This window comes from Falco punctatus, assembly GCF_963210335.1.
Source record: "Falco punctatus genome assembly, chromosome: 14".
In the NCBI taxonomy this organism is placed as follows: domain Eukaryota; kingdom Metazoa; phylum Chordata; class Aves; order Falconiformes; family Falconidae; genus Falco; species Falco punctatus.
Genome location: NC_137594.1, coordinates 15,625,176 through 15,651,226, shown reverse-complemented (window position 1 = coordinate 15,651,226; position 26,051 = coordinate 15,625,176). Strand labels below are relative to the sequence as shown.

Below are 26,051 nucleotides of genomic sequence, written 5' to 3'. Positions count from 1 at the left end.
ATGCCACTGCATTAGGAACTGTAGAGCCCTTAAGTCATAACAACCTATCAGAAAAAATCAACTGAAGTGATCTCAGCATATCTTAAAATGTCCAACTGTCGTTTTCAAGCAGTAATTCAAGTATTTAAACCCAGAAAAAAAATCTTGACGGAAAATACAAGGAAAAAAGCATGTTAGTGGAAGAGAAACTGCCTTAATTGGGTAGTTAAGAGTATTTCATAGGATTATAAAAAGGCAAAACTGTCAGAATACAATTCTTCTCCTGGCCACTAGCCAAAGCAATGCAGATTTTAGAGGTGAGAATAAACCACCACAATTACTACAATGTCTCCCACACAAGATAATTTCAAAACAATTCTCAGCATTTCACTTTTATTTGCAAGAGAGGTAATTTTCACTCATTTTATAGCTTCCCACTGAATTTCTTCATCATTTCAGGTCTTTGTCCATAAAATGGAACACAACCCAATGAAAAGCCATTGATAGCCAGCAGCACCAACACTTATTTCTAGTGTGAACGAGGAACTATTCTAGTTGCATCAGAATTTATTCTTGTTTGAATCATTCCACTCATGCAAAGTATCTGTACCAGAAGCTGCATTAGTGTAGGTACACCAGTGACTCAGCTGCAGCTGGAGCAAACGTCCACCACAGAAAAGCTTTGGGAAGATTAGAGGTAAGGGGTCAGCAACAGCTCCCTGCTGTGAGACTTTTATTCATCTTCAGCTACCAAAGTGCTTCTTTTCTCCACATGAGCCACAACTTTCTTTTTCTCCAAATTTTAACCCACAATTTTTAAAGGCTAACCAGTCTTCTGACCTAAAAAAACATGCTATAAGTAAGGAGAAACTCACCAGGAAAGTAAGATAAAATGAAGATCCCAATACCTATTCAGCACTGCTAAGACTGGGTTTTTTTTCAAAAAGAAAAAAACTCTTGATATAAACCCTGCAAAGCTGTCAGAATTACTATCCACCCAGTGGAAAGAGGACATTTCCACTTAGTAAAATGAAGTCTTATCAAAGACTTTCATGTCTGCTGTCTCTGAAAAGTAAGGAAGCTTTCCACCCTTGCATAGGAGACAAACTTATTTCTAAGTATTCTGTGATTATAACTTCTATATCAAAAGGGCACAAAGGAACACATAAGAAAAATTAGGTTGTATATTCACAGGCTTAGAGCTACATTTCGTTTGACCTTAGCCTTTAAATGGCTACCAATACTTTGTTAATTTTGTTTGTTTCTATTTATATATTTAAATATTTTTATGTACGTATGTATTATACAAATATATGTCTTACCCACAGCAGACATCACATCATGCAGATAGTTTGCTCATTGTTTTCTCAAATTTTTTCCTTTGTTCAAAGAAAAACATATTTGAATTAAGAAAGAGGCTTCAAAACTACATTTTTGTAATAGTATCTGCCATTTGTTACAATTCAACACATTCTGAGAAAGGACATGAGGGATGAAAGTCCAGCAATGCACATGTAGGACTAATATCTCCAGATCACTATTCCTCTTTCCATTCCCTTCCCTCCTACTACCATGACTTTCTCAATCAACATGGGAAAGGTACATTGACAGTAAAAGAAGTAGCAATGATGTTCGCAGCATCTCTGTTGGGTACACAGGGACAACTTCTTTCAAGCAGATGAAATACATGGCATTCCTGCATTTCTCACGATCCTCGTAGACAAGGCAGCACTTTTTTAGTAAAGGAGGCATCCAAGACAGACATTTCACAAGAAATATCTGTCTTGTGAAGAGTCCCAGGATTTTTTCCTATATTGTTTTATCATAACTGGACATTAAGTATTAATAACTGCAAATATGACGGAGAAAAAAAAAAAAAGTCTCTTGACTTAATCTAAGGATGGCTGCAAAGTAGGAACCATGGCATTTTGCAGTATATACCTCTCCATACCACTTTCAGTAGCAGACTAATGCTTTTAAGCAACATGTAGTATCCTTGCATTTTGTGTCCTTTATTGGAGATATTAAATTTCTGGATTGGGATTTCCAAACACAACAGTTCCGATAACATTATCAGATATCCAGAATCCTGGGGAAAATAGCTGCTATGCAAAACCCGATCATCTCTGTATTGTATGTTCATGAGTCAAATTCATATGTTCATGGCATGCAAAAACATATCTATCTTTTCAAATTTCAAATTTTCATAGGTATTCTAACAACTGGTCAATAGGCAAAGTTTATTATCATTAGCTGAAGAATTTTCCTTTGGTTCAAGTAGAATTTACCGTACCTTGATGCTCCAACACTGTGAGGACAATTACCATTCTTAGGTTTTTATATCTATTGCAAATATTTAATTTGATATGGTGTGTTACAGTATGAATAACAGCTTAGTACAATACATTTTCTTAGTTCACCAACAACTAGCACACCCTTCACTATTCACACAGCTCTTCTGCTTTCACATAGCAGCCCAGCCTATTAAAAAACAAATTAATCTTTTTAATGTCACATGTGACATTTAAAAAAGAGTACTTCTTTTCTTCTTTCCTTTTTCCTTAATTGTCACTAGAATAATTTCTACCTCCATAAGTCAAATTTAAGCACATTCTACTCAGCATAGCTGTAGTGTATGAAACTAGCATAAATGATGGCATCTTCCATTCTTACTATTACATCTTCATTATTTAAAATAATTCAAACTTAAGGGAAACTACAAAGTATATCTATGCAATGCAGGCCACAGGAAAACTTTCAAAATTATCCTTCTAAGACTGTAAGGAATGTAATTACTCCGACAATTCATCACTGTCTGTTTTGTGTCATGAAATACAGCTGGTACTGTTGGTTTCACAATCTACCCCTCTCTTACCTATAACTAGCCAGCAAGGGCTGAGCTAATCCACTAACTGCTTTTTGTTGTGAGCAAGCTCAGCCAAAAGACAACTTCTAGAAAATGAACTAGTGAAGATTCAAATACCAGCTGGAAGTTTCTTTAGTTGTTAAGCAATTAAAATCAGGAGCAGGATTGAAACTATCACCAAGTAGCCCTTAGTGTTATGAAAACCATATATAGTGATCATGGGCAGTCCTGCCATGCAAATTATGTGAATGCACATGTATTTGCTATATAGGATTTCATGTGAAGGGCCTATAAACAGTTGGAGGTCTTAAGGCTACATGATTTAACTTCTTGTTCCTCCCAAAACAATAAATCTAGGCTCAAAAATATATTTTAGAATCCTACCAAACATTAGTACTCTTCAAAAATGGTATTACTTAGCTTTTACTTTATTCAAGTTTTTCTGCCTTTTAACTTGCACATACTCCATAAATACTGACAAATACTTCTATGTGATCATTGCTATGATAAAAACAGGTCCTAATATCGAACTATAATAAGGCCTGAGGTGTGGGAAAGAGAGATTCAATGTTCTGGTCTTACTGAGGATCATGAGCCTGAATCATTCTACCTAAATAATCCTACCCTGAAACTGAAACATACTTTATGAAATCAGCATATACCTCACAGCCCACCGCCCACCCAAACATATTTGAAGAATCAGCACTTCCTCATCATGGAGAAACAGATTTAGTATTCATAGCACACATAATTACAAAATATATTCTTTTTCTTGCTTGAAGAGCATGATAATTTTGTTCTTCAATTATAAACCAAAAAGCAAAATAAACATTTAATGCAAATTAAAAAACAGTGCCTTAAAACCAAAAATTTAAAACTGTTTCACTTACAATTAAAAAATAATGGGTTTATAAATGATACCTATATAAGTGAATGGCAATGGCTACAAAACCAATATATTTACATGCTGCTAGTTATATAATCACCTTTACATTGTCTTTGAAATCTAATTTTAAAATGCTTTCCTGATCACAGTTACTTAGCCCATAAATCTTATGAATATGAATACCTTGCTTGCTTTGTTTCCACACTTCATAAACTTTCTATGATTCCAGGATTTATATTTACTGGTTTGAAATTTATGTGAAGGACCAAACATTCTATGAATTACAAAAATTGACTAAGACATCAAACAAAGAAAAAATGTTTGTACTGTTTAAAAGACATAATCAGAGATAAAGAACTAATCTCAGACAATAAGTAAATTAGATTTATGTTTTGCATGTAAAGATCACTGATATCAAGTGCTCACTTGCCTCAATTTATCTTAAGCAGAAGTGAGAGTAATGGCACTTTACAAGAGTCTAGAAATGATAAATTACATCTTATTGTATGAAGTCAAAGGTTAAACTTATTATTGCTTACCATAGGCCAACCTTAACCCCAGGATTAATGCCATAAACAAAAAAGAAAATTCAGTTTGCACACATAATGCACTGGGATAATGTCTCTGAAGAACTACAAAAGTGAAATGATGCCCTCTACTGCTCCCAGAAAATGTTCCTGGATAAACAAGGTCTTTTGGTTCAAGGGAAATTATCATGTAAAACCAATGAACATGTATTTTCAAACTAACCAGTGCTCATTAGCATGACATGTGCCAAGGACAATTTATTTCTTCTCTGTGTTTTAATTAAAATATATGAAGGGCCTTGTAGAGGAAACTCAGGGACATAAACAGCTAGAGTGAATATATGTTTCTCAGAAGTTATGTATTTGGGTAAAGAAAGTATGAAGATCTAATTCAATCTTTTTTCTTGATGTATTTCTGAATACATCAAATTTCAAATAATAGCTTTTATATAGTAATGATATTTTGCAAATAGTAAAGTTGATAGGATTGATTTTGCTGTCGGGTAGCAAGTGGACACAATTCATTAGCAGCTAAAAGAGATCATACAGTGCCTTTGAGTTGTGGAAGACCACAGTTCAATTCCCAACTCAGTTGTTTAGTTCTGGTATCACAACTACTGTTGTAATGAATTTCTTGATGGACAGGTAAAGCAACAGGGTTATTGTTTGAAACACTTTTCAGGGAAAGAGAACGCTCAAATACTGAAAAGCTATTACCAAAGTCTCTTTTATTTGTTCTGTGTTTAAGCTACAATAGACCTAATGATATCAATACTGTTAACTCTTGATTTCCACCAGTGTAAGTGAAAATTAACTCCCAAATCCTTAAAGGTATTTGGACAGATTGAACTTTTCTATTTTAAGGTAAACTAGATATATAAATATATATTGGGTATGTTATTACCTTTGATGCTCTGATCTCCAGAACCCCTGAGACAATTGTTAAAAATAAATCTTAAAATTGCTATGACCTGTCTTTGTTCAAGGCTTGCATAGTGAAATGGCTACAGTTCACAAGTGCTTATGGCACAAAAATAAACAAAATTAAATCAGTAAGCAAAGTTTATCAGCTGACATGAATAGGCATACTTTTTTATTACAAAGTCCTATTTTTTCACAATTCCTACCATGTGTTCTGAATTTATTTAGACGATACTTCTATGATATTACATTGGTCATTTTCAGCTCAAAGCACAACGATACACTGATACAAGAGGACCAGATTTTACTTGATTCATATGTGGGTGCTCCTGCAGTAGAATGTGAGAAACCAAGAAACTACCCCATTCATTGTCAGAATATAAGAAATTGAAATTGCAGCACCTGTATTTTGGAAAACATTTAGATAGAACAATTTCTGCTCATTTATGGGAACTTTACAACTTTCCATCAGCAACAGGAAAAAAAATCATGATGGTTTACCCTTTAAACATTAAACAGACCCAAGACTGGCTCAGTGATGAGGTTTAGCAAAATATAAATTCTATTCAAACTTGAAAGATTTGTATGCCATAAACATACGTATCATGTGTCTTCAAGAGCATATTTTCTAAATAAGCTCAGAAACCAGATTTTGTCCACCTTTTTTTTCTTTTTTCTCCTGACAGTTTCTGGCAAAAAGCTTGGCCCTCACAGCACTAGCTGAATAATAGTAGTTCAAGAGATTGCAATGTAACTATCCTCTTCCAATCCTCATGTAAAATAAATCACTATGGATTAATTAGATTTAGAAGTATATACAAATTTAAATAAAAATGAAATGTTTTAAGTTATAGGAGATTACTCTGAACCACTCAAGAGTAGACATTGACCAGGCAGGAAATTCTAATAATTACATTTTATTTCCATAGCAAAACTGCGTTTATCTGTGCTCAAATACAGCTCAGATGCAATTGAAGATAGTCCTGACTGATATGTATTCCTACATGTATGATAAAAGTGTATTGTTTTAGGATTTAATAGTCTAGAGATGATTGGAGACTGACAGGACATCAGTATGAGAAAGTGGATAACATAACTGAGAGAAGTCTCAAAAATGTCATCTATCATATAAAGCAAATTACTTCCAAGTTATTTTTCCCAGATTTTGATGTAGAAGTCTTTACTATAAAACAAAACTTAAGAGATTATTTCTATTACTTCTAGTGGAATAGGCTGAAATGGGATGGTATCTTCCTGAAATCGTTTTACTATTTTTTCTACTACTATGAAAGCAAGCATATAAAAGGAGGCATCCCATTTCTCTAAATATGCTTTCTAAATGTTAAAGGGTTAAAGCAATTTCCAGAGGTCTCTGTCTAGAAAAAGCCCTCCACTGATATTTAATTGAACTGCCTTCGCTCTGAGGCATGCAGTAAAATACACTGGAAATCAAATGTAAATGCATCATTGTCCTTTATGTAAAGAAATTCAGCTTAATTTGCTTTTTTCACCATTAGCCACACCTAGTATGCCCAGTTGGTGTAAGTAAAATTTAATTGAAATTGGTGGAAATATTCTGAGTGACAACAACTGATGATTAATCCCACTGATTTTAGTATGATTATATTACACCCTATTCTCACAGAAGTCTGCGAGCCTGATTTTTGACTGCAGTATTTTTATTCATATGTATCTCTCAAGAGAGGATCAGTTACAATGTAAATATATGAGAAACATTTTCACACACTTTGACCAAATAGAAGTCATTGTATTAAGTGAAATGCACTGAGTCTGGCCTGGCCTACACTTCATACAGAAAAAAAGTTTTACAAATATGCTGTATTCAAAGGGAAAAAAATACTCTTCTTTAACTGAAGGAAAAAATATTGTTCTGTACAAGAAAACCTAAGCATTCCTTTTTAAACATTAAAATAAGATTAAAACTTAGGATGAGATTCTGGAAAACTTTACTAAAGTAAATCAGCACCTATTCAAAAGTCCAGCCAGTAGGAATAATTTTATTCACTTGAAGACCATATTGCATAGCCAGACAGGTACTTCTTTTTACACCTGTAATAATAATCTTCGATGACAATTCACTCAATTAATTTTGCTCTTTTATTTGTTGTTACTACTTGGCTTTCAATTTAACTAGAACTTCGCAATTTTATCTGTTCCTGTACATATGATTGTCCATAATGATTACATATGTCCCCAAAATACTATCCCATTTCACTGCTCTTCACTCATTCAGATGCAAAACATTTAGTCAGTTTAGCAGTCTCGTTGAAGTAAACAGGAACAAACATAAAGATGAATAATATTAATTTATATTAGTCTTAACATTGTAACAGTTAGATTTTGTGTAAGCTCTCTGCAAACCGGTATCATTCAGATATGGAAGTTTTTACACCTATTCTTCTCTTGCTTTGCATGAATATAAATAACAAGACAAAAAGCAAATCACCTAACAGTTATGTTTAACATGCTGCATCTCTTCAAATCATTAAAAAGCCATTGTCAGCCTATCTTTCCAGCTTATTGCACCCCTTGTACCTTTCAACTATTTGTGCCACTTATCAGCACTTTATATACTAAACCTCCCAGAACAAACAGAGACCAGTTGTAAGATCCTATTCTATCAGCAGGCAGCTACCAAACAGGTACAGTGTATCAGGTACAGTACAAACAGGTAAAACATTACTCGGTAACTATAGCTAGTGCTTTACAAAAAGGATTTAAATTCCTAAAGTCAAACTAGAAGCAAAATCTTTGCTTATAAAAATTAAAAACAAACAAAAAACCTCTTGGCTGCAAAAGTCATAAAACATTGATGGCACTCAAGAGACCAAGTCTACGTTTTGGATAAACTATTAAAAAAATACTTGAAAGAGCTTTATAAAATCCCTAGTTAAAAGATTAGCAAAACTACTGCATTAATTTTTGCAGTTGCAGAAACTTTGATAAAGTGCACCAATTTTAAACTGACTTACAGAGTGGCAATTGAGCATGGCACACTGTTTGTGGCATTTCAACTGAAGCTGGACTACATAGTCCTCAGGGACAGCTACATGATGCCGACACCCCTTCAAATACCACTTGTCATTTTTGCAAGTAATTCAGTGGTGTTCAATCCCCTCTCACAATAAAGATTATATTCTTATATTATCATTTGTTCTGTCAGTCATTCAAGTGAAGCTTGTGTCAAAGTACACAGCAGGCACAGAGTGTGGAGCCTTTACAGTGACTAGTAATAGTATAGCTAAATATTTACAATAAAAAACCCACAAAACTGTCTTCTGGAACATTTCCCAGGCTAAATAATAGTCTTTGCCAACAAACCTGCCACTTTTTGTAACTAATTAAGAAACTTGAGCAAACACACTCAAAAAGTTTCAAAACCAAATGTAGACACCATTACACAAAAAGAAAAATATTGCCTACTCAACAACTGACGTATGTATAATTGCAATGCTTTTGCCTTTTCTTCGTTTTATAATGATTCAATTATTTACAACAGATTCTTTTGCAAGGAATTTGGAATAAAGAAAAGTAATTAATTCTAATATTAAGGGACTGAATAAGTTTCATTAATAGAAAATACTAATTATAGAATCTATACTTTGGATTATTTTTAAAAAGTTTGCCTCTTGATACTAAAGAAATAAGACGAAAGCTTTGATCTATAAGTTCATTAAGATGTCAGCATTGCAATAACGTCTCCAAAAGGGAAATCTTCTTAATCACAAGTCACCAGGGTTTTAAGCAAATGTAAATGTCTGTCACTGCACAACTGGAGACTTGAACAAGAACTAGAAGTTAGTCTTTATAAAGCACTGTGAAGTCATTTCATTTCAAACCATTTTTGGCTTTTTGCTTTGTAGTTCTTTAAATGAAAAAACTTTTAATTAAAGCATATACCAAAATCTCCTAATGAGAGCTTGATACTATCAGAGGCAGTCTTAAATTTTAGGATTATATTATATGCAAAGATTTGAAAGCTTTAGCCAAGGCTCCTTCTCCTTTCTGAAATATATGGAATTCATTTGAGGTATTACTTTTAGAAAAAATATGCTACTGTTTGTGTTATGACTACAAATTAAAGTTTCTGCTATTCAACTTCATGTCAGATACTTTCTATACCCTAGTATTTTAGGTCCCTATCCTGCAAAGAACACTTAAATAAATATTGTTTAATTATACATGTATTTAAAGTTATGCACGTGAATAACCCCACTGGAGACCATAATACTAATAACAAGGATCAGAGCTCCATCTGTAAAGTGCACCATTTTAGACTGTATAGTTCATTTAACCAACAGGGATCTGAAAAAGAATTTTAAGATTTGATTTCCATTTTGTTTTCCATTTGAATTGAAAAATCCATTTGATTTTTCAGCCAGCACAACTCCTACTTGAAGTACACAACTCAAGACCAAACACTTCACAAAGGCCCAGTTTCACAAAACCATTTATGCAACCAATTTTCAATTGCAGAAATTTTAATAACAAGCTAGAAGTTGCACAAGGCAGCTGAAGCAAGCTATTATAAAACATGAAAGAAAAAACCCCATGTATTTACACACTACTATTACTCCAACAGTAATACAAAGAATAAATTTGGCAACAACTCATATTCAGGACAATCTGTAAAATATCACACTGGTGTTCCAAGTTGAACTGCAAAGGCAGGCATTGGGTATAATCAATTCCTTTGATTGCTACCAGCTAAACTTCCCTTCCCTAAAAAAAGCTTACAAGATGCAACCAAAGATTCAGGAAAATGAAATTTCCTCTCTAATTAAACAGGGCCTATCACTTTGGATATTTTACTGTGAAAAGCCCATAGGCTCAAAAGACAAATCCTCTTTGTAAGCAGCCTATTATAAAACCTAAAAGAATTTCTAGTGTTCTCAACTTAGCTTACATTTGGTGTTTGCACACCTGAATATCCGCTTGTGACAAATGGCTTGCAATTTCTCCTAAGCATGGGGAAGATTAAGTTCAGGATGCAGTTTCAAATGGTCACTGAAAAAAAGAAGAAAAAATCACTGTAATTTAAATATTTTTTCTATTCTGAGTCACAGCAATGCAGGGAGAAAGATGCAACTTGTTTTAATAATTGACCCATGTTTGTAAACATAAGTAAACCTTTTAAATGGCACTGGTCTCTTTCACTTCAAAAGGGCTTTAGTTTGTGTTATAAATGTTACAATGTCATGTGCTATTTCACCTTAGCAGACTGGGTCACAGTCTTACAGAACCATTCATGCTCACGACCTCCCTGAGAGCAGTTTCAGACCATTATAATGCTGTAAATGACCTTTGAATACAGATTTGTAGAGAATACATATAAAATTATAAAGGTAGTAATAAATTCAGCGCTGAGACCAAGTTTTATGACATACAGTATGGCAAAATAGACCACAAGAAAATATACAGAGCATGAACCATTCCAAAAGGCTGTGTTGACATGGTAGGCAAAAAAAAAAAAAAAAAAAAAAAAAAAGTATTTTTTCCCAGATTTTTAATGATACTTTGTATCCCGAATTTCTGGTAATTTCGTTTTTATTATAAAGTTCCTTGTTTAACAATTTAATTTGCAATTAGTGACTACAATGCAACCGTGGCTGCAGTGACTATGTTTTAACAGCTGATGGCACCAATCACCTCAAGAAATTGCTTAACTGTTAAGTTACATTCTTATCTGTGAATATGTAGACTAATTTGATGGGAAAGCAAAATACAAATGTCTAAATAACAAAAATAGAAAAATTTTATCTTCAGGAAAGTACAGGATCTTTCTCCATTATGACACCAGCGTCAAAACCCTGTCCTGTTTAGAATGCACATATGTGTGTAAACACTGTGTGTGTGTGTGTGTTTGTGTACACAGATGTCACGGACAAAATTTATATTGGACTCAAAAATATAACACTTCAAATTCAGATAGGAAAACGTATATAGCTATACCTGGATGTAAACATTTGGTGTGATTTTCTGACAAGAGCTGCAAACTCTTGTTTAGTTATAAAGTTCCTAAACAGGGATACAAGTGCCTTTATAAAAATGGTATTTTGTATTCATCCTTTCCTGGTGCAACATATAAGTATATTAAAAGAGACTATGTGCATTTAGATACAGAACCATAAAATATTTTTACTCTTTTAAGAGATTATATTTAATGAACAACTCCTAAAAACCTAACTTCTCAGTGATGCTAAAGAAATGGACAAAACAAGTGGGAATCAAGTCTAGGGCGAACTTGGAAGATATTTACATGGGTCTGAGATGGGAAGAGATGGAAGATACCAAGATATTTACTCCTTTGTACAACAGTTGGGTAGCATTGCCAGCTCTAGGCATTCAAAAGCCTAGTGAAGTCCTAGAGCTACTTTTTAAGAATTACTCTTATCCTTCACGACTCTTTGGTTTTGGTGGTTTGGGTTGTTGGTTTAAGTAAAACATGTGCCCCCTTTGTTTTCTGAGCTACCAGAGCTAAGGATTTGGGGATGGGAGCTATACTTCTGTCCCCTGCAACCCTGAGGAAAAAAACTTACGTTTCTTTTTAAACGAAATCCAGGACGATACCAGAACATTGCTATGCCAACGGTATCTTAAAACCAAAGTGCTGAGGCTATGGAAACGTGAAGGAAGAAGGCTTCCCCCGGGCGGGAGGCATCCGCCGCCTGAGGGGAGGGGAGAGGGTGCGCTGGGGGCGCTGCGCGGAGGAGGCTGCGCCGGGCGCTAACGGCCGCGGGCGGTGCGCGGGCCGCTGTGAGGTGCCGCCCGCCTCTCCTCAGGGCAGCGGGGACATGGCCGCGGGCACCCGCCAGCCTACAGCGGGAGCGGCGGGCCGGAGAGAGGAAATGAGGCTCTGGGCTCTCCCCCGAGCGGCCCGCCCCGTGGCAAAACGGGAAGCAGAGCAGCCGAGGGAGGAGCGCTTCCCGCGGCCTTGCTAACGATGGCTCCGCGGCTGTGCAGCGGCACTGCCCGCCTCCTGGCGCGGGTCGATGACGTCAGCAGACTGTGGTTGGGAGCCCGGGGATTCCCCGTGTTGTTGTCCCGGGGCCCGGTGCGATGGGTGGCCGGAGCGTGGGGCGGCGCTAATGGCGGCTCGCTGGGCTGCCCGCGGCTCCCAGCCGGAGCGGGGGGTGGACGAGTTCACCGTTCCTGCGGAAAAGAGCCGCCTCCTGGAGGGGAGCCGAGTCCGCATCGAAAGCTTGTTTGAAGTGCGGCTGGCCGTGCTGAGGGCGCAGGGGGACTGGCGGCCCGCGATCCCGCCGCCGGGCCAGCCGCTGCCCGCCGCCTCCAGGATCTGGGTGCAGCTGGCGGGCGGCGGGAAGGCCGTGCGCAGCGCCAAGGTACGGGGGGGCGGGGGCCGGGCGGGAAGTTGCGCCTCGGCGGCCTCGGTCGCCCGGAGGAGGGTCGAGGCTGTGTCTGCGTACGGAGGCCCCCCCTGCCGGGGCAGGGCTGGGGGCCGTTGCGTGCAGGAAGGAGGAAGAAAGGATGGGGAGAAAGGCTGCGCTCCGCGGGGAAACCGAAACGGTCCCGCCTTGGCCACGGGTGCGTTCAGGTGCCAGGGTGTCTCCCGTGGTGTCGACGCAAGCGTAGAGAATAAAGGGAAACAATTCAGGTGAGAAGCCGGCACTGCGGAGCGCAGCGCGTTGCGGTCCCCCCGCTGGAGCGTTCCCGGCTGCGGGAGCGGCTTTAACGCCTGCGGGAGCGGGCCGCGGCCTGGCCTACAGCGCCGTTGAGGTGTATCGCTCTCCGTTTGCTCCCCAAAGTCAAGAAATTATTCGGGGTTGCCTGCGTGTTGCCGTGCCCCACAGTTGCTTTGCAGACGTGACTTGCCTCTGTGGCGTTTAGCAGCCTGTTAGCGAAGCTGTCGCAAACAGCCGCGCAGAGCCAGCGTTTCCTTCGCGTAAAAGTTGGCAGATCCAGACTGCTTCGCGGGTCTGTGGCTGGAGCAGGTTAAGTTGGCTCTTTCACCCAGCACTAAACGCGTTAAAAGAGAGCTGGTTGTGCTTCTGGCTGTGCCAGTGGTTGCTGTGAAAGGATCTTGACAGGACTGTTTTGTTAAATCTCCTGTATAGCTAACCTTTGGAGAGGCTCGGCAGCGGTGATGAAATGGGCATTACGTGAGTAATGAGTGGACCTGGCAGCTCTAGCTGTGTGAGTCATGTGCTGAGCACTGGCTGGGCTGAGGGTGGCTTTCCACACCAACATCTTGATAAGTGGGCGTTTGCGTCTGTTTGTTTAAATACACGTATTTAGCAAGGGTCCTTAGAATGTGTTTTGTAACTCGGCTTGGCAGTCCGCTTTCAAAAACCTGATTCCTCAACGATGTACTGCATAAAACTCAGAAGGAAAATACTAATAGTGTTGAGGGGGTTGAATTATCTGACTTTGAAATTGACTCTGGCGAATTTGCTTGTATCCTTGGGCTCAGAGACTCTAGAAACTGTTAGAAGTAGTATAAACAGCTACTCTCCAGGCAGCTGCAGTGCAGCTTCCCCCCCCCCCCCCCCCCCCCCCCCCCGAAAATTAAAGCCTGAAACAAACAGCACAAGATTTCCATTTTCTAATTCATGCATTTCCTAATGACATAGAAAGTTTGCTTCCTGTTCCAAATAACTTAAAGGGTATGGGAGACTTGACTTCCCTTATGTGTAAAGCAGTTTTCAACCCTATCTGGAGGGATTATTGACTAGAAAGTGCAAACAATTGCATGTCTTTACTGTCTCCCTTCAAAAAGTTTAGTGATAGCACTTTGTGTTTTAATTCACCAGTTACATGCAATGTATTAATTCTTCAGTGCTGCTTAGTAAATGTAAAAAAAAAAAAAAAAAAAAAAAAGGAGTTCCCTGGTATTGAGTATTATTTTTTCTGATGTCCTGTTGCTCTGCAACAGCAGTCATGTGATGACTAAGGCATGAAAAGTAATCCTATGGATTTTGTTGCAGAAGCAGTTTTGTGCTAATATAGTCTTGAAGCAGTCTGCCTTGGTATCTGTGGTGACGTAACTCAAGAGTGATAGGAAGTGGTGTTAACGTTATTCATTACCTCGTATTGGTTTTCAGTTCCATTAAGAGAGAAGTTTAATTTCTGACAGTAAAGATAGATAATAAAACTTGTTATGCTTGGGAGTCTGCATATACAAGGACTGCTGCTTAGAAACTGGTTTCACTACGTCACAGAATTTTAAGCACAGAAAGACACAGTTCGGGGAAGAATAATGCTACCTGAAAGAAGAAATAGTATACTATATTGGCAGAGTCCTGAACTCTTGACACATTAAAAAAAGGTAGTATAGTGAATTTACCTATAGTAACTCCTAGGTGGCAGAAATACAATGGGATTACTTTTTTTTTTTTTTTAATCTGTTAAAAACCTGAACTTCTGGAACCCAACTATCTGGAGCCTGGAGTTTTCTCAGCCGTTTGTCATTATAATCTTTTTCAAAATTCTGGATTTCAAAGCTTCGTGTGGAAAGTTGGCTTGCTGTTGAGCCTTTTGGGTGTGATTTTTTTTTTTTGTGTGTGTGTCAAATACCCATTATAAGTAGGTGCTCTGGCAGTAGTAGTTTAAAAATAAAAATGTTTTGTTTGGTTAGTAAGGGATTATATCAGAGCTCCGTAGTTTTGTCATTTGTTTTTAGCATATTTTTTTTTTCCATACGGTCTCTTAATGGATACTGCTGTGGCTACTAGTTATATTGTGCCATGCCACAGGATCGGTGTCCCTGATTCATCAGTATAGAATAAGTAACACATCAGAACAACTTAAAATTACAGGATAGCTAGTGCTGTGATGAGCCTTTGGAAATTTTCTTTAGAAACTGTTTTTAGAAGTTCAGTTTTATGGACTAGGTAGAATTCTCTAGTGCAAGGCATTTGTTCGTGAAGCATATGTTCTCTGACCAAGGAATGGGTGTGGGAAAATAAATCTCCTTTTACTTGTCTTTTAAACTGTTTGAGCTACAACTTAAATACTCAGTTACTATCAGTTTAAAGTATATTTTTTTTTATAAACGGTAGGGTATAAAAGTTAGCTTTCTATGAGATCTAATTAAAGTCACTTCAAATGTTTGTATTTTATATCTGTTATCCAGTTTACTGGCAGTATTTATTTTCTTACATTTCTAATACTAAGTTGGCTTTAATTTCTAATGTGCTTGTCCATTACTGATTTAACCAACATAACTGACCTAACTTAATATGTTAGCTTTTCACAAGTATTCACTCTGCTGTCTTTTTCTCCTTCTAGGAGTATATTAAGGGACTTTGTGAACCAGAGCTAGAAGAAAAGGAGTACTACCCAAAGGACATGCACTGCATCTTTGTTGGTGCACAGAGCCTGTTTCTCAACAGTCTTATTCAGGATACCTGTGCAGATATAATGGTGCTGGAAATAGGATTGCTCAGTATTAAGGGGGTGACAGAAGCTGTTGTTATGGCTCAAAGTCATGTTCAGCAGTTTGTGAAGCTTTTTGAGAATAATGAAAGCTTATTAAGTGACAATGAATCAGAGATTAAAAAGCAATTCAGACAATTTGTGGAATCACATGCAGATAAGTATACAATGGATTTACTGATTTTGCCTAGCTCACTAAAAAGAGAACTCCTAATTCTCACACAAACTGAATGTTGTGAAGTGGAGAGTGAGATCATAGATCTTACAGGTTCTGAAAGCCCAACACAGTTTTTACAGAATGAAGCCTCCAAGGTAATCGCTACAAACAGAGATGGAAGAGCAAGTAGTGAGGAAGCAAGAAACAGTGCTGGGACACCTGTAACTGAGCTTACAAAGCAAATGGACACTGTGTTTTCTGATGCTCCTGAAACAGGTTTTAGTCCCATAAATGTTATGCCTCTGTCAGAGGCAGTGGTGCCTAAAGAAAGGCAGTCATGTAAAAGAAGATCTTCGCACGATGAGGAAAGACTCCCTAAAAAGCCGTTCTCTTTGGAAAATGATCAGGAAGTGAAACCTGCCTCACACAGTAATCCTTCAGACAGCAAGGCAATTACTGATCTGTTTTCAGATAGCTACAGTGAATCAGATGATCCTAGTTATTGCCTTAAAGAAGCTGGTGATACCAGTGAGGAAATGGAATATACGATTCTTGTGAACTTTTTCAGAACAATGGGATATTCCCAAAATATTGTAGAAAAAGTTATTGGTATCCTGGGACAATCTGTGGAACCATTAACATTGCTAGAAGAAATTGAAAAGGAAAATATAAAATTTCAAAAAGAACATGAGCAGTCATCTCAAAAGCCTAGAACTATCAATCCTCCTTTAGGGAGTAATGCAAATAATTCACAAAAGCTAGAAGACAAAGGCATTTCTAGCAATAGAAGTCCACTTAAATTGAGTCATACTTCAAATGAAACAAAAAATGAACATCACAAAATAAGAGATTCACCAAGCATACAAGTCAACGCAGAAGGTAAAACACATATGTTAGTACGCAAACCTGCTTCTCCTTCCAATAAAAATTCAACTGTATGCTATAAACAAAGAGGCATTTATTGTCCGGGTAAGAATCACAATTCAAGGTCGGGTGATGTAGAAACTGATGGTGTAAATTCTGGCGTTACACAAGCTCTAAAAGACGCTGATTTTGTGGCCAGAGGGAGCTCAGATGTGCAGCATTCCTCAACTAAGACTAAAACTGCAGTTCAGCAAAAATCTGCAGGGCCCTCAATTGTACAGAATAGTCATCCTGGTTTTGAGGACCAGTTTGGACACTGCAGCTCTTCTCCAGTGAGATTTCAGAACCAACGCCTTTCCCAAACCTCAGATTCTGAAAATCTTACCCCAGACCATGTATTGTCTACACAAATACATCCTTCAGATTCTGATAGAGAGACAGTGGGACCACGCAGACATCATTCTGATCCTTCAATTACTGGAGTCCAAAGATTTTTGGATTCTCTGAAAAAGCCATACAAACTGGAGTTGAAAAATGAACCTGGGAATCCATATTTAAAACATATCATTATTGATGGAAGCAATGTTGCAATTTCGTAAGTATTGTTCTTTTCATCTCTCCATTAAAAGCTCAATGAACTTTCAGATTAAATAGGGACTAAGAGGTTGCTGTGGCATGTGTAAAGTTTTTGCTAGTTAGATTTTTGGTGTCCAGCAGTCCATGTACACAGTAAGATCTTTCAGCTACTGTTAATGGCTGCATTGGTGAGTTTTGGTAAGGCTTGATAATGAAAAATTAGATGAGATTGACATTGGCCGTTTCAATTTCCAGTGCCTAGCAATTTTGGTAGTTTTTACTCTCCATTTAGTGACAGCATGCATTTTTATGACTGACTTGTTTGGAGCTACTATTCTTTGTTGAGATGCTGTGCATAGATGGAAATTCAGAAGTTTTTAGCAAGTGTGCTCTGTGACACTTCAGTACACAAATCTAGCCAGAACAGTGTGGTTGTGTGATATTCTATCATGAAACAATACTTGTAGAATTTACTTCTGGTTTAAAAAGATTACATAGTCTGAAGTTGAACAAATGCATTAAGTGGTTAAAATAGAATAAGGAAAATCCTTGATTTTGACTTAAAAAATGTAATACTCTGGAAAATACTTTCTGTAAAGCTTTCTAAGACTTAGCTTTCCTGCTGTAGTAGAAATGTATGGATTTGTGAAAATGGGTAGCTTACATTTATGTAGGCCAAATACTAAAGTAATTTGAAAAAAACAATAGGCAAAGGAAACTAAAACTAGATACATATTAGAGGTATAAGAGATCCTTTTTGATAACAAGATATTTCAAAATGGAAAGTGAGTTAATTCTACAGCATTTCTTACTAGGCAGTGGTCAGATTTGAAGCTGATTTGTCCCATTTCAGAGCAACGTACTTTAAATTACCAGTGCTCCAGCTTGATGTAATATTTCAGTCAGAAGTAATTTCAGTGAGCTCTGCTCTGTTGCAAAGAATTTTATGCATGAAACTGAATTTGCTTTGCACACATCAACGAAGCTGAGTTACCATCACTTAAGCGTTTTGGTTTTTTACTTTTGCTCTTAATTTCTTATAATTTGAAAGTGAAGGTTCTAATATAGTAGGAACATATTTGTCCTTTAACAAAATTACACATTATGCTTGGGGTCCTGTTACTTTCTGCACACATAGGCATGCAACAAAAATATTCCATCCTTCTCCTTAAAACTTGCAGAATTGTGTGTATGTGTGCACACACCTCGTCTTCCTGATACCTGAAAGAATGAATGTAAATGATAGTAGACATTTATAGGGCTGTTTGGATAATTTTGATGGGTTGACAAGGCACCATGCAAACAAACCCTATGGAATGGGCACAGTTAATACTGAAAAGATCAAGAAAACTCTTTCATTGACGATGATGCAGGGATTTTCCATTATTACACATATTTTCTAATTCCTCTTATTTTTTTTTTCTCACTGTTTCTATTTGTAGATGACTTTGGAGAGCATTGCCAAGTACAATTTTTTTTTTTATTATTTTTTTTAAGTTTGTTATCACTAACTGGAATAGGAAAAATCAGTTAGAATTATATCTCTTTAAAATGTTGTGCTTCACTTGGTTCATTTTAACATTTGGCTCATCAAAACTATCCTTGAATTGGTTGCTGTTCTGTAGTCAGGAAGAGACTTGGATTTCTTTTCATACAAAGTAATTTTGGCAAGCACACGTGTCGGAAGGTTTTGTTGATGTGTGCTATGGGTTCACACATGTCAGAAGGTTTTGTTGATGTTTGCTATGGGTTTTTTTGTAGTTTTGGAATGTAAAAGTGAGTAATGACAAATGCAAGATCTCCTCCTCTTAAGGAGGATATCCCCTCTTAATGAGGAAGTGGTAGTTTTTAAAGAACAAACTGACTGTTCTCCTGCTTGGCTTATCAATCTAACAATAAATAATAGTAAACTTACTACAAGAACTTGCTAGTGAAGATTTTTTTTGGTGCATTCAGAGTTCCCCTGCTGAATGTGCATGAGCCCTTCTAAGTATATAAATTAGTTTTCATTCTGAAACCATGCTGCCAGAACCAAAACGGAGTACATTTAGTGAAACGATAGTAATTCTGATAAAGATCATCTGTATCCCCAGACAAAGTGGGGAAAAGATTAGGCTATTTAAGTGTTTCTTAAACACTTAAACTATTTTAAAATACAGATTTTAGTATTCCAATCTCTTGGGAGATTGGAAATCCTGAAGAGCCTCGTATCAGCTATATTATCTTGTGTTTAGTTGTAGCTAATTCCTGAATAGGATGTTTTTTTGAAGAATAGGCCAGAGTACTACCAGTGATCCAATGAATTCTGTAGGATGCTTTTAGGCTGAGAAAAACACGTATGACTAGTTAAGATACGTGTCATATGCCATGTACTTCCAGCTATTAGATGAGAGAGGCCTCCCAAAAGAATGGGCCTAAAGGCTGTTTAGGGGAAGGAAATAAACTTTTCCAGGAAAAAAAAAAATTTACAATGTTATGTGCCGTAATAAAATCATGTCAAGTGTGTCCTAAAAGGAATTTAATGTTTCAGACAGTTGACAGCTGGTAGTTTCCTGGAAGTAACTATGTAAACACAGATCTGCCTGTGCATGTACACACAGTTGTGTTAATGGGGGGGAAATGGATGCATGCTTCTAGTTTCAGGTACTGTTCTTTTGTGGTTGTGAAAGATCTACTTTAGGTCCTAAACATTTCGTCAAAATCCATGGAATAGCAAAACTTCCTCAACTGTTAGGGATAATAAATACTTATAATTTCCTTTTCTCTGTAATATGTATGAACTTTGCTTAAGAACAGGAATGACAAATTATGTTGTTACTGTTGTGGAGTGCTAGTAGAATTATTAATATTACTTTAGCAAATTAGGGAATCATTCTTCACTTCTTCTCTTTATGTGCAATCCTAGCCTTATGTTTTCAGTTTTGATACCTTGGTATTTGCTGATAACTTAAATAAACTACCAGATGACATCTTGAAATTCCTAGATGTATAGTTCATTCAGAAATATTTCTGCTGATGTCTTAAACTTAATTCATATAATAATATATCTCACTTCACCTGGTTTATTGACAGGCCTCTTATGTATTTGCACATGTTCCTGCTAGATTGCTGTTTTTCCCCATTCAGAGCAAAACATACATTTTTAAAAGATTATTAGCTTCAAATGCAGTTTAAGGACCAAGAATGTAGTAATACAGAAATGTTTGCGATTAGTCCAGAAAGTCTCTATAGCACAGAGGAGGAGTCAAAAGTAAATCTAAGTAACAACTTCTGTTTATGAGCAGGAATGTCGGAAGATTTCTTAATGTGTAACCTCACCTACCAAGAGATTATTAATTAAAGAAGGTGATGATCATCCTCATAACTTGGTTTCCCTGGGTTAAAGAGCCCAGAGCTAGTTCGTTATGACTGGCAGCAGTAAAACTTTCCAGGTCAATCACTGGAGAATAACAGATTAATGTTTTCTGTTATTTTATAGTCTTAACTTTAAAGGGGAAGCCTGACATGATCAGTAACTCTTGACATTCCTTTAATTCAAGTATGGTGTTTGATTATAGTAAATAGTTTTTAAAGCAGACATTTCCTCATTGTTCAGACTGTTAACTTAGAAAATAGTGATGTAAAAGTGCAAGTCACGATTGAGTCATAAGGTACCTTGAACTTTTAAAACTAATTTCCCAAGTGTGTATTAGTGGAAGAGAAATGCAGATTGATGGGATCGTGTAGAAAATAACAGACACACCACATCCTCTTTGTCTATGTTTGTTTTTTAACAGGGAGGGTTTTTTTTCATCTGCGTTTTTCCTCTGTGGGGTTTTGTGTCTTTGTTTTGTTGGTTTTGGTTTTTTTAAGAGCAACCAAATACATCTGAAACCAGTTGATTAAAAGATAGTGAATAAACGTCTCATTTTTCGGATGGCTGCAAGACTACTATAGGCAGAGGTCTCCCAGCCTTTTTTGATTGAGCACCCTATCAGTAAAAAAAAGTCTTTGAGCATGCACCCCCAATATATGTATATTTATCAAGTATATATGTGCATTACTGAAGTCGTAATATATCTTCCATGCACCCCAATGGATTGTCTTGTGCACCAGCTGGGATGCACACAACCCACATTAGAGTAGGGCATAGTAGCTGGTTACCATTGACATACAGTCCCCAAATATGGCTGTATAACAGCTGCTACTCCACTAAATGACAACTCTGCTTGTGAAAAGCAAAGCACAGAGAACTGCCTAAAAATAGCAGAACATCAAGTTATTTAAATGTCCTACTAAATAGTGCGTGGGGGCCTGTTTTTTGGTTTTTTTTTTTTTTTTTTTTTAGTGTAGGTGTTCTGCAGCTTCCTTCTGGCTAAATAAAGCCTTGTTATTTTGTTCCATCTTAGAAAGTGAAGAATAGTTTTCAGCATTGGTTTGTTTTCAGTTTTACTTCTCGGTACCTTGAGGTTATGGACATCTGCTTCCAGACCTGTGTTGGTTTTTTTTGGTTGTTGGGGGTTTTTTTGACCCCTGAGTGTCATGTGTTTTGGAGGAATATTAATATATTGACCACATGCTTAACTATGGCTGAATGGGCTTCTGAATCACTACTTGCCTTGTGTCTTTTAAGTCTGGAAGATTGCAAGAAGCTGAAGGTTTTTTCCTCTTGACACGTGCAGCCTAGTAAAAATGGTACATTGATATTACTAATGCTAGCTGTACTTCCAGTGTGCTTGTGGAATGAGAGAAACCCAGAGTTTACTCTAGCTGCTAGCAGGTATTTTTAAAAATTGCCTGTTTGTGTGCTGAAAACAGCCCTTTTGGGGCAGACTGAAATATCCAGATAGTTGTCAGGTAATTTTAAATTATTTTTAAAAAATGTGCAAGAAACTAAGTATGAAAGAATAATTGGATGGCATTAGACCTTGCTAGAACTGTTTGTAAATAATGGTACATAATTTCCTTAATTTAATTACAAAACCAAAGGGAAAATGTTACATGTCCCAGACAGCAACCTGCTGTTTGAGATCATGTCTTGTTTAACTTAAGAAATACCTTTGTAGGGTTTTACAGTTTTTTAAAGAATGGGGACAGCCAAAACTAGTATTACAATGGCAATTGGAGAGCAGATGCAGTCTTTAAGATGGATGCTTGAGAAGACCACCTTGCTGTGCTAATTTGCTTTCCCTCAGATGTTTACGTAGGTCAAAGAAAGCATTTCATATTTCTGTGTATCTAGCAGTGACATATTTGTTCGTATTATAGCTCACCTTAATTCTACATCTTATTTGATAAAGATATTGCTTCTATTTGCATGCTTCCCCCCCTCCCCCCAAAGTCGCTACAGAGCAGGAGGTTTTGACCATGCAGGACAAATCAAAAGGTGCTGTTCTAGGCCTTAAAATACTTAAATAACAGAGTACTCTGTGTAGTTCAGCAGGTTTAAAGTTCTAAAACAGGAGAGCAGACAAGTAACAAAGTCATGATTTCCAACAGGAACATGGAGACCTTGACTTCTCTTGAAGTCCAGTTGAGAGCCATGAATACAGTGGAAGTATTTAATGGATTTTTCCAGTTCATTGAATAGGATACCTAACTTAAAGTGGGGGGATGAGAACTGCATTTTACTTCTATGACCTAGAAGGTTTAGGAGGGATAACTCTTCTGTGACAGTTGCATTCCTTTATTTGACTGCTCTTGACATTGAAAATACTTAATTTTATTAGGGCAAGTGTGGCATAGGGTATTTTTTTTTTCCTCCAGAAACTTTAATAAGTCAAATTTTTTTGCCATTTATAGTTCAGATGTAGCTTACTCATTTTTCTGCTCTTCTACATATCTCAATTTCATAGAACCTTAATAGCTTTTATATTTTGATGCATTTATATTTTAAAATGAGTTTACAGAATTGGAAAAGGATTCATGAATGCTACTAAAGGCTGAGTTTCACTGGAAACTGTTTCCATGGAGATGTTTTAAAGAACTCTGTTCAGAAGATTTCCTGATAGGTTAAACTAGGGGTTTAAAGATAAGATTCCATTCAAAACTAATAAGGCTTACTACTAGGCTTATGATATACAATTGCACATTTAACTAGGAGAGTGGTTTAAAATATGAATACCGCTTGGTCACTATATTGTTATGAGAAGCACTTTGGAGTGACTTAACATCAACTCAAAACATAGAATATGCACTACTTTGTAAGGCATGCTTTGTCTATTCATGCTGTCTGTTCTGAATCAGTGTGTCTTTTTTTAACAAAGTATATCTTTGTTTTGTCTAAGTGTAGCTTATGTAGCACCTTATGTAACGTGCTAATAGGTGCTTTTTAGGAGTTTGTTTGAGAGGTATTTTTTTATTGCCTTCTGTGCTTTATGTTAAGATTCTTCTTCCATTATTCTCCTGAAGCTCAGTTCCCAGAATCTGGTTAGACAGTTAGTTGCTAAAGGAGGGCTTCCTGCCGTGTCTTAAATGGGCATATAGGATCATTTGGATAATTCAGATTGGGATGGACCTCACAAGGTTATAAACTCCAATTTCTGTATCACCCATATTAGGCTGTTGCTAATTTTTCTGGAAAGTCACTTAAGTGACTGAGTTGGAAAAACAGGTAATGAACATAACTATATTTTTAAATGGACAGGGGGGAAAAGTTTACTACTGTAATAGTGTTTTGAAAATCTTTCTTGAAAGCAGTTTCATTATTTTACTTGAAAACAGTAGTTCAGGTTGTTGAAATTAAGGAAAAAGAGGCCCTAATATCTTAGATCATCAGAGAACTTCTCAGATGTAATCCTTAGGACCCAGTTGAACTACAGGTGTTCCATTTTTGTAGTAGGGCTATATTTGGAACTACCACGATATTGCATTATGATCATTTTAATCTATAATAAATAGATTTTGGGAAATGTCACTATTGGCCTCTTTTTAAAGCTAAACCCACTCCTCATTACCCAGATATTGTTGGGCCTGTAAAACTGAGAGGGAGCTATAAAGCTACAAAGTAATTTTTCTATTATTTTGCTGAAAATCTCTTTCCATTTATAAGGTTCTTTACCTGCAACATCCATTCACCTTTTCTTTTGGTGAGGCTGTATATGTAACTTCCAGCTTCACTTTGCAAGGTTTTGTTCAGTTTTCTTTATATTGGTAGTAGTAAAACTCTAGTGAATTTAATCTCCCTTCTCATTCTTTCACCCCCAGTCATGGTCTAAGGAAATTCTTCTCCTGTCGAGGAATTGCAATAGCTGTTGACTACTTTTGGAAACGTGGCCATAGAAATATTACTGTATTTGTTCCACAGTGGAGAACAAGACGTGATCCTTCCACTACAGGTGAGGGAAATAGTTTCCTAATGTTTGCTTTATTAAACTACATTGTAACTATTTCTTTGGGTACTTCTGGGAAGAGTGAATGGTGCAGGAATACTTCATAAGACATGAAGCAGGAAGTCTGGCTGCTCAGCATGAGTAATTGGGTTTCAACATACAGTACTCTGAGACACCTGGAAATGCTGTTTAGGCTAACTGACGTGCTCTAAGTGGAGGCCTTTTTGTTTGGTTTGCGTTTTGTTTGCTCTTTAATTCCCAGTTTCAACCTTTTCCTCCCTGTTTTTGTAATATTAGTAATTTGTCAACTATCAATATGTAATTTCTTTAGATTAATAAGTACAAAAGTAGCCAATTTTCTCTGCTAATTATCTCTCACACTAACTGTCAAGTCTATAAATAGGCTAGAAGAAAGCTTTTAAGAACAGTTGTTTCATGTTTTAACAGAGCAGGATTTCTTAACGCAGCTCCAAGATGTTGGAATATTGTCTTTAACCCCTGCAAGGATGGTTTTAGGAACAAGAATTGCTTCTCATGACGACAGGTACAGAATATACATAGTTTTAAAGTCCTTTTAAACATCTGACTAACGGTTGTAAAAAAGCTTAATACTTCATGAGTGGTTGTATTAGCTAGTTCTTTAGTCTGTCTAAAACTGAGCTCTACATCTGTTATGTTATTTTAGTGTCCTAAGAAACTTTTATATATGTAACTCTTTAATAATATTATACATACTGTTTTCAGAAATTCCTGGGAAATGGCAAATTTTCCTGGCAATTTTAATAAAGCAGTTTTGTAAAACAATCCATTTCAAATGTCATCACTTGCGTTGAGGAAGAAATTAGTCTCCTAGTAATATTTTTATGCTTTCCTTATCATCAGTCTATCCCTGAATTGTCTTTTATGTTTGGAGAGCACTAGCATAAATTAGCTACTGATCAGGTACTATTTTCTTCTAGTTTTATTTTCTTGGTGCCATTGTGGTGTACAGACAGATGTGTATTTGGAGCAATGTATTTGTAACAATACGTGGGCTAGTCAATTTCTAAGTTAATTAGAGCACCTAAGTTCAACTTCAAAATGTGGGGATCATATTTCAGTGAACAAGACAACAGTAAGGTTTAGGGTTTTTTTTTGTGGGGGGTTGAGGGTTTTTTTGCCAGATTTACAGTCTTGAAACACAGTAAAAAGTACATGCGGCTTAAGTTTGGGTTTGTTTTTTTTCTACAACCAGCTTTCCTAATTCTGCATGGATGAGTATATTGGCAGCTTTGAATTTGTTTTGCAGCTAGCTACAGTTGCCTGGATTTTGGTTTCTTCCTTCCTACAAATAATCATTCATACTTTTATTTTTCTGACAAAATTGTTGAGGTTTTGCATCATGGGCATGCCTGGTTTTGTTAGATTGTACAGTCACGTACCTGATTGCAAAACTTGATACATATAATAGACAAATTAAGTGCAGTCTATATATCCTCCTTGTTAAGATACAGTAACTCTAATCTCTTAAATAATAATGTTGTAGCAAGAAAAATCTACAAGGCAGCCA

At 36.8% G+C, this 26,051-nt stretch overlaps 1 protein-coding gene across 11 annotated transcripts in view; it reads left to right on the top strand.

Annotated features, from left to right (window-relative positions):
* The first annotated feature begins 12,059 nt into the window (after positions 1–12,059).
* Positions 12,060–26,051, top strand: part of N4BP1 (NEDD4 binding protein 1) — a 39,213-nt gene continuing 25,221 nt past the window's right edge. For 8 of the 11 annotated variants that reach the window (XR_013931908.1, XR_013931909.1, XR_013931910.1 and 5 more), the window contains exons 1-4: positions 12,060–12,543; positions 15,449–17,211; positions 24,378–24,508; positions 24,950–25,046. Coding sequence is in view for 5 of the 11 variants with exons in the window: in XM_080410867.1 (XP_080266993.1) it covers positions 12,193–12,543; positions 15,449–17,211; positions 24,378–24,508; positions 24,950–25,046 (2,342 nt within the window). In the remaining 6 variants the exon portion in view is untranslated. Of the gene's footprint in view, positions 12,544–12,570; positions 12,816–13,276; positions 13,321–15,448; positions 17,212–24,377; positions 24,509–24,949; positions 25,047–26,051 lie in introns of those variants that run through there. The other 3 variants (XM_080410868.1, XM_080410865.1, XM_080410866.1) reach the window with 3 other exon arrangements.